The following is a 20,991-nucleotide window of genomic DNA, read 5'->3' on the forward strand; positions in this document are numbered from 1 at the left end:
AATCCTGGATCCTGCAATCACTATCTTTATGACATTGGTGAATGTTTATTTCTCTCAAAATCAATCTTCTCATCTATAAAATGTGGGATTTAAAAATAAAGAAAATTATGAACTCAAACTAGATTACTTCTCAGATCCTTTTCAACTATAAATGTATAATGATAATCAAACATTTTATTCCTGTGCCATAAGGAACATCAGAGAAAGTCTTTAGCAAAGAAGACACCAATAATTATACCATTTTTGACTAACTTAAAATGAGCTTTAATTATGTTATTTTTGTCTAACTTCAATATAAGCTTTAATTATGATATTATTTATGACTTGTGTGACTTTGGGCAGCCTATCATTTCTCAGTTATTTCATCTTATAAGTTGATTAGACAAAATGATCTTAGGTATTTCCAAATCTATCATCTTTGATATCCATATTCTATTGAAAAATGAGATCTATTAACCAAATTACTTCTCCTGCACAATGTAAAAAATGAACTATGAATTCAAAGCTCAGATACAACATCCAGACATTGAGTGTTGGACCTGAAAATATCAATTCTGATGACTTCTTAACTTTCCTCTGATTCTCAACTAATAGAAAGAATGCAAGAAGAAATTACTAAGATTTATGAACAGTGGTAGGATATCTGTCTTCAAATAGTTATTATCTCAATTAAATTCAAAATGTATAGACCTATTTATGTATAGATCTATTCAAGATACATCTTACTTCCCAAATATGTCTGATTATAAGACCAAGAATCCATATATCAAATAAATCTGCTAAAACAAAATTTATTTTCCATTAATAGTTTCTAACTTTCAATTACATTTGTAATTCTGGCACTGTCATTTATTTTGAGGAGAAAGCTGGTAGGTATAAAATATTTCATATAATCTCTTTAAGGACCATGTCAATAACAAAAACACTAACAATCATATGAAAATTTCAATAGACATTGAAAAAAAGCTTTTGAAAAATACAACTCATTCCCATTTAACACTAGAAAGCATAGGAATAAATGGGACTTTCTTTAAAATTATAAGTAGCATTTATCTAAAATCATCAGCAAATATTATAAGTAATGAAGGTAAACTAGAAACATTTCCAATGAGATCAGGGGTTGAGGCAAGGATGCTTCAACATCAACTTTATTATTTAATATTTCCTAGCAGTGCTAGCAAAAATAATAAGAGAAAAAAGTAGGCAATGAGGAAACCAAACTATCACTCTTTACAGAAGATATGATAGCATATTTAAAGATGATTTAGACATAAAAAGTGATATCATAATCAAATCAGAGGAGCATGGAATAGTTCACTTCTCAGATCTATGGCTAAGGAAAGAATTTATGACCAAACAAGAGACAGCATTCATTATAGGATGTAAAATGAATAACTGTGATTACTTTAAATTAAAAAGTTTTTACACAAACAAAACCAATACAGCCAAGATTAGGAGGAAATCAGGACAGATTTCTCCAATAAAGGCTTCATTTCTCAAAAATATAGAGAACTGAGATCAAACATAAAAATATGAGTCATTCCTCAGCTGATAAATAATCATGGTATATGAACAGACAATTTTCAGATGAAGAAATTAAAGCTATCTATAGTGAAATGCTCTAAATCAGGGATTCTTAAATTTTTTCCATTGATGACTCCTTTTTTACCAGAGATATTTTTACATAACTCTGATATGTATACTAATAGGTATATAAATCAAATATTTATTTATAAAATATATAAAGAAATGTATTTTAAATAATCATTTGGTTTAGATATAACTTTGCCATTTATTAAAGATAAAAACAAACTTGCCTTCTAATGAGACAGATGTACTTACTTATTTTCACATAAAGAATTAAATCTTGGTATAACATTTGACAACCAAGGCTATGGTAAAGTCACACAATGCAACATAGTCAATACAACACTCTAAATTCATTATGCCAGAAATCATCAATAGATTAGATTTGATTCTGAGCTAATTTTTGGTCACTGTTCAGTCAGAAACCTTTTACTATTGTCAAATTTTTCACTACCCACCACATTCAGTTATGTGACACCATGTAGAGTTGTAATTCACAGTTTAAGAAGCTTTGCTCTAAATCACTACTGATTAAAAAAAGAAGAAGAAGAACATTAAAACAACCCTCATACCTACCAGATTGGTTAACATGATAGAAAAAGAAAATGATTAATGTTGTGGGGGTATAGGATGTTGAGGAATTAAAACACTAATGAACTGTTGGTAAAGTTTTGAACTAATCCAATGATTCTGGAGAGCAATTTGGAACTACATCCAAAGAGCTATAAAATTCTGAATACCATTTGACCCAGCAATACCACATCATATATCAAACAGATCAAAGTAAAAAGAAATATGAACTATATACACAAAAATACTCATAGCAGCTCTTTTTGTGGAGACAAAGAATTGGAAATCAAGGAAATGACTATCAATTGGGGCCTGGCTGAACAAGTTGTGATATATGATTGTAATGGTATATTACTGTGTGATAAGAGATGATGAGCAAGATGAATTCAGAAAAATCGGAAAAGACTTATATGAATTGATGCAAAGTGAAGTCATCAAAAACAAGAGAACAGTATATACAGTAATCTCAATATTATATGAGAAACAATTGGGAATGACTTGGCAAATCTCAGCAAAACAATAACTCAAAATAATTTCAAAGGACTCATGAAGAAAATTGCTATCCACTCTAGGTAAAGAACAGATGGAGTCTGAATAAAGATCAAACCATATTATTTTTCACTTTCTTCATTTTTTTTTGGTTTGTATTTTCTTTCACAATCTAATATGGAAATATGCTTTGCATGATTATACATGTATAACCCATATTAAATTGCTTACTGTCTCAGGAAGTGAGGGAGAGAATTTAGAACTCATAATTTAAAAAATATGAATATCAAAATATTTTTTATTTACATATAACTGGTAAAAATAAAATATAATTTAAAAAAGACATGTGAACCAAGGTAAAGTGAACTGAGCAGAATCAAAGAACCACAGTATATAACATCAATAACACAACCCGATGATTAACTTTAAATTAATTAGCTATTTCCAATACCATGATCCAAGACAATTCATGATTTATGATGAAAAATATTATCTACCTCCAGAGAAAAAACTTATGAAATGTGAATGAGATTATTTTTGTTGGTTTTTCCTTTCTTTGTTCTTAGTCTAATATGGTCTATCTAATATGGAAATATGGTATGCATTTATGATAAAATGCTTGCTTTCTCAAGGATCAGGGAAGATAGCAAAGCAGAGAATTTGGAAAATTATCAAAAGTTATCACAATCAAATGTTAAATTGTTTTAAAATCATTCTTCATAAAAATCTACCTTAGGCACTTAAATAGTATGTAAGTAATTTAAGAAAATTCTTTTATCTTATATCTGTAAGCAGAAAATTTCTCATACTTCTTGTTGTCTTCACTTTCTGAGTCATATAAGTTCACAAGCTGATGTCTTTGTTAACTGCAACTTTGCAATCAATAGATCCCAAGCAGTAGTATTTATTAAAGATTTTTTAATTAGGGTTAATCTTAGAGCAAAATGGAAATGTTGCTATGTGAAATTTGGGAGTTGAATACAAGTGCCAGCTTACTGTTCTTTAGCTCTGTATTTGGCCCTGGGGGTGTATTTGGGTTTGGGGGTGAAGATGAAATAGAGAAATTATGAGTATTTTTTAACAATTCTAAGTTACATTAGTAAATTTCAGCACTGAATGAATCCAAAGAAGTTTCTTAAGTTTGCATGCTTTTTTTTACCCTCAGTCACTGAATAATAACCTTACTATGAAGTATCGAGGTAGAAGAGGAGTTCTAATTGAATTTATAAGTACACCATTCAAATGTCTTTTCTCCCCCTAAGCTACACCATATTCCTAGGGAAATGCAAAAAAGGGTGGGGGGGAGAACATATTCACTTCTCTTCTCCATCCCCAATTATAGCACTCCCTCAGGTATGAGAGTTGAACTTGAATTCTAAGCTTTAAAACAAAGGAAAAAAAATCATTAAAAATGCCTCCTTGTGAAGAGAAACATCCAAAAGTATGCAGGAATTACTCTGGCTTGGAACACTGGCAGGTTTTTTATTTGCTTCTTGTTAAAACATTAATGCTTTTCGGCTTTTCCAATCATTAACAGTTTCATCTTATGGTTCCCTATGGAGTTACAAGCTGATAAAATTGTTCACTACTCCTCAAACAAAGAGCTAACATCAGAGAGGCTTCTTAATAAAAACTGCAGAAGGAGCCTCTTCTATCACCTGATACTTCCCCCACCCCCCAATCTTTCAATTCTCTTATGCACACTACTTAGAATATAATTCCCAGATAGCTATAGCAGCAATCGAAAGCAACTAAGACTAAACTACTGTAAAACTTTATTACTTTTAATTAATGCAATCCCCAACTGTGCTAAATCACTTTTCTAACTCTTAAAAGAAATATATCCATGTAAAGAACTCCTGTTCCAACATCTTATTTCACTGTCCCAGTTTTTCTTTTTTTCCCTCAGACTGTTTCTGAACATGTAAGAAAAAATTTCTTTCTTGTGCTTTCCTGCTCAGCCCTTCTATTGCATGAGACTGTCTTTAGGGGAATCTTTTTGGATATGTGGTCAACATTTCAAACACATATCCTAAACTGATGCTTCATTTTCCCCTCTGTGACAATCTCTTCATTCTCTGCATCTTGCATGTCATCACATTCTGTCAGTTCTCCCTTCAGAGTCAGTCTTTTCTTGTCCATTTCCACTACCATCATCCTACTTCAAGCACTTATTTCACATCAGGACATTGTGAAAGCTGTCATCTCGGTCTTCTCACTTTTATAGATTTGTCTTTTTTCTAATCTAACTTGATGTAGTTGTTCCAGATTGTTTGTTCAGTCATTTTTCAGTCGTGTCTACCTCTTCATCATCCCTTTTGGGATTTTCTTTACAAAGACACTAGAGTGTTTTGCCACTTCCTTCTCTAGCTCATTTTACAGGTGAGGAAACTGAGGCAAACAGGGATAAGTGTCTTGTCCAGGCTACACAGCTGTTAATGTCTGAGGTCAGATTTGAACTTAGGAAGGTGAGTACTCCTGATTCCAAGATCAACACTGTTCCACCCAGCTGCCTGTTCTAGATCACTTTTCCAAACTATTTTCTCTACATCACACCCTTAGGCACCTACAAAAACTCCTCACTTCCTACAGAATAAATCAAAAGCTTTTCATTCAGATTTTCAGATCTTCTTTACCCATCTTTTCAACACTTACCCCTACTGTAGCCAGAAAAATCTATTTACTATACATCATTACAAGCTTGGCCAGTTTTGCCTACAATTATACCTTCCTTATGGAGTAAATCACAAATTCACACTGACTAGTCAGCTACTACTTGTTAGATTATTTTACATGGGCCCTCACTGTATCAAGGCAATTCTTTCACACCTGCACAAGGGATTCACTATCCCACTCACTAGAGTTACTAGGTAAAAGCATTTCAAGCTTTACATGTACCCCTCTCCCCCATCCTCTCAGCAGAATGCCTGATCTTACACTTAATCCAAAAAAGTAAATAAATAAAACTGTGACCATTATCTGAGAACTACTTCTTCCTGCCAGTTTCTCATCTCATATCGCTTTGATTTCTTCCCTTCCTGAATTCTCACTATATCTTTTTGTCTTTGTGTCAACATCAAAGGGTCTTTCTCCTTTGTGACTTGTGATTCTAATCTATCTTCTCCAACAGATCGGTCCCTTTATCCTACTCCTCTAATGTTCAATATTTCCCTATATAGTGGCTGTCTCTCTGCTGCTTACAAACATACTGTCATTCTTATCCTTAAAAATTCCTTACTTGTTTCATCCATTCCCACTAGTTATTCCAAACCTCTCTTCCTTTAAGTGATTAAATCTGAAAAAACTTTCAACTTGATCATTCAAATGAATGAATCTGCTTGCTCTAAAGTTAACAATGATCTCTTAATCACTATATCTACTGAACTCTTAGTTTTCAATTTTCTTGATCTCTGCAGTCTTGAACATTGGGAATCATTTTCTTCTCTTGGATATTCTCTTCTATGTTCTTTTAAATATGTTTTTTTTTCCTCCTTTTACTTGTCTGACTATTCTTTTTCAGCCTCTTTTACAAGATCTTCCTCTAAGTCACACCCACAAGTCAGTTTTTCCCCAATGCCTTGGACCATCTTCTATTGTCTCTTTTATACTCTTTGCCTTTAGAACACATCTCCCTTGGATCAATTGTGATTCTCATCTCTTGTTCAGAATCACCAAGTGCTCACTGGGTATCTCCAACTAGATTCAAAATGAATATATCAAAAATGGAACTCAGTATCTTCTCCCTTCCTCTCAACATTCTGTTTCTGAACTTCCCTATTATTATCATCAAGGACAGCAGTGTCCTCTCATTTTTTTCAAGTTATCAAACTCATCATCCTTGACTTCTCACTTTCACTCAACCCACACATCCAGTCTGTTACGGAGTTTTGTCATTGCTACCTTCACAAGATCTTTCCTAATTTCTCTTTTTTAAATTATAAAACCATTATGCCTGGATTACTGAAAGAGCCAGTTGGTTGGTCCCCTCAACTCCGGTGCTTCACTTTGTTGATTATCTTCCAGTACACACCTTACATTATCACTACCCTACTCAACAAACTATTTGCCCCCTGCTCCTTCGATGATAAAGTATTAAATCTTCTGTTTTTTAAAGTCCTTTACAACCTGGAAATTGTCAATCTTTCTAGTCTTTTTACATTTTATGTTTATCCATTTACTTTAAAACCCAGTAACTCTGGTCACCTTCTGTTCATTTCACAAGTTATTCAATCTCCCAACTTGGTAATGTTTGATGGTATGTCCCTAGTCCTTGACTTAAGAACAACCCCTCACCAGTGCCAACCTTCCCTCTGAGATTAACTCTCATTTATACTGTCAATATCTTGTGTGTATATTATTGGTGTATGGAAAATGAATTTGGAAGTCTTTACAAAGTCTATAAAAATAGAATTTTGCTATAAAAGCCCTTGATAGTCATCTAGTCTAACCAATTCCTTCATTTTTACATATGAGAGAATCATTTTAGAGAGTAAGGAGAGTTATAGATGGTTCTATAAGAATAAATAGCAGAGATAAGATTTGATTCTTAAGATTTCTGGCTTCAAATCTTGTGTTTATAAAAATTCTGCTAGCTAAAAAAGGTTTTTTATGTATATTACATTTTATATTTTATGAAAGGTAATATTAAGGTGAAGTAGCTGACAAAAATATTCTCATAAACAGGATACAACCTTGTAAATAATCTAATTGTGCTGTTGGTATGTATTTATTAAATTTCAAGCAATACTTCCCACAGTAAGTGTACATTAATTGAGAGTTTTAGGTTATGGAGAGGCTCTTCACAAAAACATTAATTTATTTTAAGTAAATACATTCTCCTTCCAAAGTATTCTCTAATAATTTATTTCCCAAATTTGCTTTCAATTTCACAATAGAAAAAAAATTAATATGACTTCAAGAAACTCCAAATCCCATAGACAATTATAATCAACAAATATTTCTTGATGTCAGGAGAAATAAGACAGGTATTCAGCATATTGAGGGGACCCTGATGGTAAACTGATGGGAGGATACAAACAAAAATGATGCTGGGTGGGCTGTGATCTGCTTCATTAAAGAGAATTTCTGAATCCATACGTTCACTGATTCATTTGACTAGTTAATTAAGTATTTTTTGAAGTTCTAGATAATGGAATCAGAGAACCTGGGTTCAAATATTCTACCAAACATCATCCTGTATGATATTGGGCAAATAAATTTTATGGGCCTCAAGGAGTGAACTATATGGTCTCTCTGATCTCATTCAAAAAATCTAAAATTAAATCTAAATCTAATCTACATACGGTTTACATGCTATTCTTCCTGAGTTATGTTTGGTTCCAAATAACATTCAATAACAACATGATGAAATAGAATAAATAAGAAGCACAAAGACTGAGATATATTCCTTTGATTTGTGGAGGAAGAGTCAAATCATAAGAAAATAAGTTTATGGGAATTCCTTAATTAAAATATTTAAAGTATTAAGTGTCTAAGACATGTAAAGCACCACCACAATGCTGGATACTAGTAATACAAAAATGAAAAATAAAATAACACATTCTCTCAAAGAGCTTAGACCTATTTAGGGGAAAACAGAATATGTATGCACAAATAAATATAAGGTAGAATGTGATAGGAAAGAGAGAGATGCAAACTAGTCAAGAAAAATATGTGAAAAATACCTTCAGCTACAGAAGAATCAGAGAAGGATTCATGGAGGATATGGTATGAGAGTTGGGCCTTAAAGGAAAAGAAGGATTTCATTAAGAAGAAAAGAGGAAGGGGTGTATCCAAGTACAGGAGATAGCTTGTACCAAAGCAAGAGAGTGAGAAAGGATCAGATAAAAGTTCAATATACTTGGAATCATACATTAAAGTATGATATAATGTGAAATGCAACTAGAAAGGTAAGCTGGACCCCAACTTTGGAAGACATTAAATTCAAGGATAAGGGATTGATATTTCATTACATAGTAACAGGCAGTCACTAAAGGTATCCAAGCAAGGGAGTTTCAGAATCAGCCTGTGCATTACAAAGATTATTTTAACATTTGTGTGAAGGACAAATTAACTAAGTAAAGGTCTAGAGGCAAGAAAACAAATTAAAGGCAGATGCCTTTTGAGAGTCAGTCAATCAATAAACATTTTTTAAAAAACCTACTATGTGCCAGGTACTGTGCTAAGAGCTGGGGATACCAAGAAAATTAAAAGAAAAAAAAAGAAAATTAAAAGAAAGCCCCTATTCTCAAGAAATTCATTGTTTAATGAAGGAAACAATTTGGATATTATTGTGAATTAGCATATAAGAATAGGAGTGAAAAATGAAAGAATATATATGAATTACACTAGTGACTGATGAGGTACAGGAAGTGCGTGGGAAGAGTCAAAAATATTTGAATTTTAGAGCCCATGTGACAGTAATAATCTAATCCAACTTCCTTATTTTTCACACAAGTAAAACTTAATTTTAGTGATGAGAAGTACTCAAAGTACTCAAAACTAATAAGTGGCAGAGCTCAGATTTAATCCCATCTCTTCAAAATACAAGGTCAGTGCTCTTTTTAATATAAATCCTCAAGGTTTTTGATCCTGGGTCACTAGGAATGGAAGCACCATCAACAGAGAAATGGGAAGCTAGGAGGTGATATCAAATTAGGAGAAAGAGGTATGCTGAGTTGATGGCATGGATAGCACCGATCTAGATAGATGTGTCCAGTAGCCATATGCAGATGGAGAATTAGCATTCAGCTTAGAGACTGGTGCTAGATACATGCATACAAAATATGCATTTGAATTTGGTATTGGCTCTCAGAAGTGAAATATGAAGCAAAGAGCTTCTCTGATGTCACTATTCATTCAAGCTAATTTCCTATATCTTTCAGATATATAGAGTAATAAAATCATAATTGATGATCAGAATGTTAACCATGAAGCAAAGCAAGAAACTTTATGATCAGTGTACTTACCAAGGGAGGAAAGTGACGGATGCTTTAGTTAAGCAACAAATTAAATGACTCCTGAGATAATTAATGGTTATGGTTGGAATACCAATTTTATATGATGAAAATCTATCCAAGGATACAAACTTCTTAAAAGATGTGTTGTTCTGGACCACTTAAATAATTAGGCTCTATTTCAATGTCTAAATACATCATGCACAATTTATATACTTTTCAGTTAAGGAAACAAGAATAAATAGATTAAAAAATAAAAGTAAACAAAGGATAAAATATGAACCTGAAAATCTCAAATTATAAAATAATCTCAGAAATTACCAGGAATATTAACTCAAAAGCATAAAAAAAGCCTCATCAGAATAAATAATAAAATTTAAACATAATTAATCCCCTTATAAGGAATTAATGATACAAATTAAGAGGAAAAAAAAGTTCTAACAACACTTCTAAAACTGAAAAATTTACCATATGGAGAGTGTGATACTAAATGATAAAATGTCAAGCTTCTGGAGAAGTCCCAAAATGTCATTAACTTGAAAGTGATTCTCTAAAATGTAGACAAAAACTATACGTGCAAAATCATTGAGATTCTACCTATTGAAAAAGTAATTACTTAAGCTATTAAAGAAATGAATAATTGGAAAATAACAGATTCATTGTAGAAGAATTTCTATATCAAAAACTCCACCAGAGTGTATCAAAGATGATTCAAGCTCAAACTGCAAAACCAAATTAATTTTTATGTCATCTGGCCATAATAGAAAGCACAGTAAAACTATCAATACTTGTAGTACAAATGTGTTAAGTGCTGCTGGATGCCCTTGAATCCCAAATATAGATTACAGATATAGATATAATATATGACTTAATGTTCAGTTCTTTACAACTTGGCCTCAATCTACTTTTCCAGCATCATTCCTTAGAATTGAGGCTTTTTCAGTGACTTTCTTTACCTATGAAATACACTTTTTCCTCATCTCAACCTCACAGAATCTCTCACATCTTTCAAGCCTGAGGTGAAAGACAATGATCTTCTTCATAAAGCCCTTCTTGACCCTTCTTCCCTATAATTACCTTGTATTTATTTTGTGTGTCTGTCTTGTATGCATATGTATAATTACATATGAATATATATGTGTGTTGAATATTTATTCTATATGCAGTTTATATACACACACACACACACACACACACACACACACACACACACACACACACATGTTGTCCTTCTCAATAATATAAACTCCTTGGGAGAGGGGGAATGGGATAATTTTTGTCTTTGTATTTCTTCTGCCTCACACAGTACATGCCGTAAAGGAGGAACTTAATCAAGTCCTATTGACTGGTTGATAATTGTTTAATAAATGTCTGTTGAATTTTGGTCAATCTCGCAGAAATGGGGAATCACGAGGACTCAAAATTCCAACAAATCATTTTTGTGACTTTATTTATTCTATAAAACAAAAATTTATTCTATGTTGTTCATGTCGTTTTCACTCATTAGACTTGCGTTTTAGTTGTGGGGCTGTGGCTATCATACTGAACAAGTAGTCTCTTAAGACATTTAGATTAGATCATTGAAACCGATTTTTTTTTTTTTTTTGCTCTAAAAACGTATCTCAAGAGCAGATAAATATATATTTATATCATCACATGATGCCATCCTGGGTTAGTTTTTAAAAATAAATTTGTCTTAATATGATTTCAAAATTTAGCTTTTCCACTTTGAAGTATAATTTTTGTACCTTCAAACTCAGATATCTATGTGAAACACTACTTCTAGGGGAAAAGCACACATTTGACTCAAATAGGAGAGGTTCTCTCCTCTTTGAGGAACACATGATTGATCTTTCCTTACTGGGTTTCGGACACTACAGTCTTCCTGGACTGTTTCATATAAGCGCAAATTCATTCTATTTTAAATCATGGTGGTTCAAGAATAATCATCTCATCTCAGTACTGATATATGAGTACCAGAAAACTCTAGGATTTCATTTAAAACTAGACGATCGTGGGATAATCTATTTCTATAAAGTTCATCTAGAAACAATAAGGGTGGTATCACACACACACACAAATTCTAATCTAGAGGGATATATAATGTAGGCTTAGCTAATATATAACTCTACTTAAAACTCTGCAATTAAATACACATCTGAGAAAGTCCTTAGATTAACTGCAAATCTTGATAAAGGGATAAAGTGATTTCATGTCACAGCTTTGCAAATCTCTTTCACTCAGTCTTAGTGTTTGAGTAGGGAAAGGAACACATGATTTGTCTTTCCTTACTGGATTTCCCACACTACAGTCTTTCTGGCCTGTTTCATATAAGCACAAATTCATGCTATTTTAAATCATAATGGCCCATCAGAACTTTCAGTGGTGGTTGTATCTGAGACACATACACACTGAGTACAAGTATTGAAAAGTATGTTATAAAATAGAATTTCATATTTATCCAATACCATTTTTTCCAAAGAGCTCAAAGTAAATTTCATATTTAAGTTAACCTAGGATTTGACTATAAACTGGACATTAAACAAAGTGAATTCTAATTACATCTCAAACACATATTTGTCTTGTGGCCTGAGGGAAGTCATTTAACCTCTCTCTGTATTTCATTCCATCCATATGTATTATAGAAAAAATATTTTTTCTGGAGTAATTAGCTTTTTTAAAAAAAATTAGTGGATGCTTTTTTGTTTTTATGACACATTTATTTCCAAACATCTTTCATCTCTTCAAAAAGCCATCTTTTATAATAAAAATTAGAATATGAAAAGATAAAAGGCATTTAAGCAAAAGCCACATGTGGACCACATCTGGCAATATCCGCTATATTCCACACTCTAACCCCTACCTCTGTAGTAAAGGGAAAGAGATACATTCAAATATATCTACTGAAATAAGAAATGGAGAGAAAGAAATAGGCGGCTGTCAAAAAATATATTTCCCTTATTTCAGTAGAAAATTTGACCTTAAAACAATGAAAAAGTTTAATTATAAATTTCTCTCATTCATAAAATAGTATTACTGTGTTGTCTCTTAGACTCAAGACTAAAAATGTAAATTCTATCTGGTCTTTAAAGAGACGACAATATATTTTCTTGAGAACTTTAGGAAAAATAAAGACTCAAAAGGTCTTAATGTTGATCTTCTTAGAAAAGACATGCTGTAACTGTACAGCCATGATTCTACTAATCATAATACATATTTTCATGAATAGTTAAAAACAGTTTAATAGTTAACTAAAAATAGTTAAAAACAGATTAAAGATCAGTCATCAATCCTGTGCTAATTAATTACCAAGTAGCAACCATGATTTAGAAATGAGAAACCAGGATAAAATATACAGGATTTTAAGAATGTTATTTCTCCTTGATAAAATGGAGACAATTCAGCACTGTGAAAAGAGTACTTCAGAGGGCCTTTTATTTGAATCTCAGCCCTATCTCTTGCTGCAAGACCATGATCAAGTAATAACTTGATAACATTTCTTTGGACCTTAATTTCTTCATCTGTAGAATGAGGGAATTGGAATAGATTGCCTCCCAGTCCTAATTTTATGATCCTATAATCTGATTCCTTCTCATTGTAATTCTAGGATCTAAGATTATTATAAATACTAACCTGTGAAAGTTAGTTCTTACCAGGCATTTTACCTGAAGCAGCCCTTGAACTGCTAGATAATATTTAGAATATTTTAGAATTTTATAATTTTTATAATTTTTTTTAGAATATTTAGAACTACTAGAAATATTTATGCTCAACCAAATATGCACTTGGATCCTGCAACTCTTTATATAAAATCCGGATTTTACTCTATTTTCATTTGCTTCTAAAAAATTTAGTCTTAACCACTGTTACTGTCCTTCTGATGATCTAGTTCTTTCAGTAGAATGGTGGTCCTTCTAGAGAGAAAGGATGTTTGCTGATTAAATACAGTAAGTTCTGGCTTTTAAGACTAATGTACAATAGAAAAAGCAGCTTAAAATGCTATGACACTAGAATCATTAGCATAGTCATATTCAAATAATATTACATTCAATCAAGATATAGTTTGAGCAAAATGCATTTTCTCCTTTTCAAAGAACCTGGGTGAACTAAAAGAAATACTTTTGACTAGCTGATCAAAGCTAACTGTAAAAGTTTGTCCTTTAAGGATTGTGCAATAGGAAACTTTCAGGTGGATTTTAGATAAGACAGTATATTCACTGCTGACAAATTACTTCAAAAACTGTATCTAAAGGCTTTTCTATAATGCTAAAGATTTTACTGCACAAATATGTTACACATGAAGGGAAAAAAGTAGAAAGGAAACACGCACAGGAACATTTACCTTCCACTGCTCTTTTGAAGAACACTTTGCAGCTGCCACAGGTCACCACCCCATAATGACATCCCGAAGCCTCGTCCCCACATACCAAACATATTTTAGAAGGTCTTGATGATGTAGTTGAAACACTTCGTAAAGAAGAACTGTAAAAACAAAACAAGATTGAGATTATATGAAATGGAACATTAATACACAACTGTGTGAAGGAAATGCTTTGTAAGGTCTAGGAGGGTCAATGTGGTATATTGGAAAAAGACTAGATATAGCTAGGTTGGCCTATCATGAGTCATCTCACTGAAATTTGTTTTCCTCACCTTTTTAATCTTTGAATCATCTGGCTTACAAAATTATTGTGATTTTTTTTGAAAATCACATCAGAGTGGATAAAAAGCACTTTGAAAATCTTAAAGTTCTACATAAATGTAAGCTGCTATTATTAGTTGGTGGTTAAGACTTTCTCATTATTGAATTATAGAAATCTTCAGCAATCTCTGATTTCTACAGAAGACAGGAATAGAACCTTATATTCCTGGCGTTGAGAGAGGACACTAACAAGAGCTGGACTATCATTTCACTGATATAGGAGGGAAACAGACTGACAGGAAGGTATGGAAAGAGAAGGAAATAAAACAAACATGAATCAAATTTAAAATAGGATAAAGAAGGCAAAAAAAATATTGTGGCATTTTAACACTAAACCTATCTGTGTCATCCTCATAGTTATAACTTAATATCAAAATATCTTGCTTATATTTTAGTTTTGTCTAGTTATTTTAGTCAACCATAATTTATAATGCACTTATGAGCAAGTCTTTGTATAATTGTATGAAGTAGGTTGTCATGGTTTTGTGATATATGCAATACTATTCACATGTGTTATAAAATTACAATATTTAATTTGCCCCAAGTAGTACTCCAGCACAGTAATTTTATATAAGCATAAATAAAACTGTCAAATTTCCAATACACATCTCAAATTCGAATTCAAATTTTAGCTTATCCCACAGTCTATTCCTCCAAGCTTTCTAATTTCTATTGCTAACAAAAGGCTTAAAATCTTAATAAGAGTCACCTGAATCCCGTCTTCGACATTTCTTCCATCCAATCAAATTCCAATTTCTGTTGCTTCTATGACCACAGTATTACTTACCTTTATCTATTTATTTCTACTCACTCTAAGTTCAAGCTTCCATTTATCTGGGTTATTGTAAGAATCTCAACTCATTTCACTGCCTTTAATCCATACTTTATTGGGATGCCAATATAATCTTCTGTTATCCACTTGCCCTAAATTCTTTAATGACCTCTGAATGACAACTGAATAAAAGCTTTAGCCTGGTATTTAAAGTTCCCCACAATCGAGATCTAACATTTATTTTGCTTTATTTTATATTCTACTATTTCAGATCCTATATTGCCTCCAAACTTTGGCTGTTCTTCAATCTCATTCTCTCATATATCTTATTCTTACAGAGGTAAAGTAAAATATTGCCTCATACCTAGTCCTCCCCTCCTCTCTGCCATTTGAAATCTTTTAACTTATACCTCTTTTGCAGAATGTATCGCCTGAATTCTAGTTCCTGTTTTCCAGCTGCCTGCTGAATGTCCCAGCGACATCTCAACATATCTAAAACAGAACTCATTATTTTTCCCTTTACTTTCTCACTCACTTAATTTTGTTAAAGTACAGCCTTATTTCTCGGTATCTAAGTTTACAACCCTAGGGTTATCCTCCACTCTTCACTTTCACTCAGAAATTGCCTCTTTTTCATTCCCTCCATACCAAATTCAATCAGCTGCTAACTTCTTAAATACACATCCCCTTCAAAGGGGAAAAAATGGGACACTAATACATTGTGGGTAGAGTTGTCAAGCGATCCAACCATTTTGGAAAATAATTTGGAAATATGCATAAAGGGCTATCAAACTGTGCATACCATTTAATCCAGCAGTGTTTATACTGGGTCTATATCCCAAAAAGATCATAAATAAAGGGAAAATACCTCACATGTGCAAAAATGTTTATCACAACTCTTTTTGTAATGGCAGAAACTGGAAACCTAGTGGATACCCATCAGCTAGGGAATGGGTGCATAAATTATGGGATATGAATGAAATGGAATTATTGCTCTATAAGAAATGAAGAGCAGGCTGATTTTAGAACAGCCTGCAAAGACTCACATTAATAGATGCTAAGTGAGGTGAGTAGAACCAAGAAAACATCATATATAGCAACAAGAAGATTATGTGATGATCATCTGATGGACTTGGCTCGTTTCAACAATGAGGGGATTCAAGACAATTCCAATAGACTTGTGACAGAGAGGGAGCCATTTGCATCCAGAGAGAGAACTATGGAGACTGAATGTGGATCAAAGCATAGTATTTTCACCTATTTTGTTGTTGTTTGTTTTGTTGCATCCCCCCCTTTCTTACGTTATTTTTTTTTCACTTTTTTTTCTGATTTTTCTTGCACAACATGATAATTGTGCATATTTAGAAGAATTGCAATATAAAAGAAAAATTTGGAATATGAGGTTTTGTAAAGATGATTGTTGAAAACTATCTTTGCATGTATTTTGCAAAATAAATTTTAAAAAAGTTTTCTAAAATAAATAAATAAATGACGATTCTCCCTCCCTTTTTACTCCTCATAACATAACTATTTTAGTTCAGGCTCTTATCACCTCTCATTTGAACTTCTGCAGTAGTCTCCTAATCTTGCAAATGAAACAATATCTGTAAAACAGTAAATATAATTCCTGGTAGTAAGCACTGAACACTTCCATACCCACAAATACATCTCTTGTCAATAAATTTCTCTTACTGTAAATCTATTCTCAACATGACCACTAAGTTGCTATTCCAAGGGTGCTGGTCTTGCAATGTCATTTTCTTGTTAAAGAAACTTCAATCATTAGCTCTCCTTTGCCTTTAGGAAAATAGGAAATCCTTTGTTGGTCATTTCAACCCCTTTGTTTTTCCAGCATGATTATATGTTATTCCCTCTCACAGACTCTGAATTGGGCTGACTCTGCCTAGTGTCCAGCAAGTAGAAGGTTCTTTTCCCTAACTTCTTGAACTCCTTGTATCTCTTCAAAATTAAGCTCATGAGCCATCTCCTTTTCGATTCCTTCAATCATTACAGCCTCTTCCAACATTCATTTATTTAGTAAGTATCCCACAGTGACTCTTCAATTTATACAGTATATCCTCCACAAAAGAACTAAGTTTCTTGAAAGTAGGAACTATGTCACTTTTTAATCTAAACTTTCAGATTCCAGCAATGGCAAACATATAGCTTATAGATAAGCTTTATAACAAGGCTTGTTGAATGATTTCTCTTCTAATCCTAGGTTAGGTGCTAATTCCCCTTAGAGTCTTCTCAGATGCTCCCCTTCATAGATTCTTAGCACTCTGTCCATACTCCTTCCTCCCCCTTGGTTCTTCCCACATTCCAACTAGTAGAATACTCTTTACATGTCTTGGCACATTTATTAGACTATCAGTTTCCTGAAGGTAACGACAGATCATTTTTTTTTTATTTATTGGTAGCACCTTGCCAAGTGACTTGCAGGTATAGTTGCTGAATAAATATAGCTGAATTGAATTAAAATTTTAATTCAGCAGTCCTTTACTTTGTACTTGGATACTTGAGAATACCAAGCCTTGAGTACCAAATAAACCAGTTTTTACTGTCCTTATAAATAAAATTGAACTCTATTACAACTATTTTGTTGTTTCACTGGGATAATTATAAATGGAATCTGACTTATTCTTCAATATTATGAGAATAAAAAAATGAAACAATTTACTTACCACTACTGAAGAGACTGTCATATATAAATATATGTGTGTATATATACAGATATACACACATATATATGTACATATACACACACACACTGAATTCAAAGAATTAAAATAAATATGTAACATGAAAACTTGTCCAATTATATGGATTAGAACATGTGAATTCTCCCTTCCAAACTATCCCCCTGTTTACTCATTACTTTTAACAATAAAAGTAGTGTTTGGTTCTTTGCTTTGAAGTCATACTCCAATCTCATTATTAGAGCATAAGTTTATAGAAGGTAGATAATGCTAATGAGGCCAGGGTTACAGGTTCAAGCCCCATACGGTTTATTTAACTTGGCACAGTAAAAACTCTGTTCTATGATTACAAACTGTACTCCAAAACTCAACCAGCTGTCTTACAAATATAAATCACTATTCACAAGGTAGGTTTTCCTGAGCTATTTACACTCTGTTGCTCAAACTATCACCATTCTCCCCTAAATCCAGAAGAACATTATTTACTGATACTGGGTCAGATAAGTTATTCTTAAATATGAAGAAGAGCAGACATAGCTCATATATTTTAAGTAAGCATATTTTTAAATTTTAAGGAAAAATAGGCTTTAAATTTACTGATATTAAACAAATCTTTCAAAAATATTATAGGCTTTCATGAATATTTTATATATAAAAATTAACTACCACATAAAACCCATGGTCTTGTATTGGAGAAAAGATACAGATGCTAGAAGGAGCATCTTAAATGATATAGGATTTCATGACAAAGTTTTATCTGGAACTCATTTTTATATCTTAATGAAAGTATACAGTAAAACATAACAAATTGATAATCACTACTTTTTTCTATGAAAAAAATCACATTCTATTTTAATAATCAGTTTCTGATAAGTTTCACAAATGTTCAAATTTGATAATTTTTCTTTTTATCAACAAATTAACAATTTGTTTCTACTTTCCTATAATTTTACTCATACAAGCCTTCTCCCATCAAAGCAATCCACCTCCCTATAATGCTACAAGATTATAAAGTACAATGCCTGCTTTTACCCTTTTGGTGAGTATAGCTGAAAAAAAGTTGTATTTTGGTCAGTAGTTTCTACAATAGAAACAAATAATTTCATATTCCATATAAAGGTTTGGGAGAGGTTAAAAATGCCACAATGAAGACCTGAAATAACAGAGTCTAGTGTTTTTTTCCTCTTCATTTGTTAAGAAACAAGACTTTTAGTCCTGGTTCTGCTCCCAAATAAGTTTGATGGATTCTGACCACTCAGTTGGATGATCTTCTCTAAACAGCTATACTCTCATTTGTTTTAATAAATAACAACAATAATAGCTAAAAGTAAATAAACAGGTATATAATATTTTAAAGTTTGCAAGGGTTTTAATGTAAGAAGTGTAAAATATACGTGGTGTAGACCCACTTATAACCCCTCTCCCAACTTCAATCTTTCCAGCATCTTCCCTCCTGTTTACAAATATCCCAAAGCTTTCCGCTTTCCCCCTTCCTTAAACAACATTTTCATAACCTATCACCTCAAATTATTATCCTATATTTGTTCTTCCTTTTATAAATGAACTTCTCGGAAAGTTATTCACTCGATGTCTCAACTCTTTATGCTTACATATACTTTTCCACCTTTGTAATGCAATACTTCAAGATTTGCACCTCTACTGTACTATTCTTTCCAAGGTTACCAACAAATCTCTTAACTGCAAAGTACAAGATTCTTTGGGAGTTCTGCATATTGTATCACTGTTCACCACCCACTTTTTCTGGATACTTTCTCCTCCCTTTCTTTCCTTTATCTGGTTCTTTCTCCTGGTTCTTTGACCTGAATGTTCCTTCACATTCTCCTTTGCAGGATAATCCTCAATGTTCCTCAAATATGGTACCTTATAAAGCTTTATCCAGGGATATTTTCTTTATTTCTCATGCTTAGAAATCTCCTTCCTCATCTCCATCTCCTAACTTTCTTCAAGTCTCAGGTAAGATGCTGTTTATTATTGAGTCATTTTTCAGTCATGGCTGACTTCTAATTCCATTTGACATTGACTTGACAAAGATACTAGAGTAGTCTCCAGCTTGTTTTACAGATGAGATAACTGAGGCAAATAGAATTAAGTCATTTGCCCAGAGACACAAAGCTAGTTTAATGTTTGAGGCCAGATTTGAATTCAAAAAGATGAGTCTTCTTGATTCCAGATGCAGTGCTCTACCACTTTAACTACCCAACAGCCCCTCTCAACTAAGGTCCAACCTTCAATAAAAAACAAAAAAGACCCCCCCCCTTTTCACACTTTCTTAATCTTAATGCCTTCCCTCTTAGATTATCTATGATTTACCCAGCATATGGCCTGTTTAACCATAGCTGTTAGAATGATTACAGAAAGGCCTGGAGAGAGAACCAAGAGAGAACATTGTACAAAGCAACAAGATCATACAATGATGAATTCTGAGAGACTTGGCTCTTTTCAACATTGAGGTAACTCAGGCCATTCCAACAGACCTGTGATAGAGAGAGCCATCTGCATCCAGAAAGAGGCTGAATGTGGATTACAACATAGTATTTTCACTTTTTTTGTTGTTTGCTTGCTTTTTTTCTCATTTTTTTCCCTTTTTGATCTGATTTTTCTTGTGCAATATGATAAATGTGGAAATATGTTTAGAAGAATTGCACGTGTTTGACCTACATTGAATTGCTTGCTTTCTAGGGAAGGGAGTGGGAGAAAAATTTGGAACACAATTACAAAAGTAAATGTTGAAAACTATCTTTGCATATATATTGAAGACAAAAATCTATTATTAAAAATTAAATAAAAAGAAATTTGAAGGAGTAAAAGTTAAACGAAATGCAAGACTATTTTTTTCTCAAGCAATTTACAATCTTACGAGAGTAGACAGTCTGAAAATAGCTATTTTTAAATTTTTTACTCCTTCAAATTTCCCTAATTCTTACTATGGGGATAATTATCCTATTTAATCAACTAAGTTGGAATCATCATTAGCTCTTTTCTATCCCTCTTCTCAAAGTCAAACTATTCCGAAGTCTTAAGAGTATTATTCTAAAATATATCATTTTGTCAGTCCCTTTAATTATGTTCATATGGCCACTATTCTAGTTCAGGACTTCATCTATCCTAGACAGCTGCAACAATCTCATTGTTGGTTTTTCTACTTACATTCTAACAGTTTAACAGGCTTTACAATAAATTTATTCATTATTGTAA

General features: G+C 32.5%; 1 protein-coding gene across 2 annotated transcripts in view; it reads right to left on the minus strand.

Annotated features, from left to right (window-relative positions):
• NR3C2 (nuclear receptor subfamily 3 group C member 2) overlaps positions 1–20,991 on the minus strand; it is a 377,266-nt gene that overhangs the window by 149,448 nt on the left and 206,827 nt on the right. The window contains exon 3 of one of the 2 annotated variants that reach the window (XM_051965553.1): positions 13,945–14,084. In XM_051965553.1, the coding sequence (XP_051821513.1) occupies positions 13,945–14,084 (140 nt within the window). Of the gene's footprint in view, positions 1–13,932; positions 14,085–20,991 lie in introns of both variants that reach the window. The other variant, XM_051965552.1, reaches the window with a different exon arrangement.

Source organism: Antechinus flavipes, chromosome 6 (genome assembly GCF_016432865.1).
Source record: "Antechinus flavipes isolate AdamAnt ecotype Samford, QLD, Australia chromosome 6, AdamAnt_v2, whole genome shotgun sequence".
NCBI classification, from domain to species: Eukaryota; Metazoa; Chordata; class Mammalia; order Dasyuromorphia; family Dasyuridae; genus Antechinus; species Antechinus flavipes.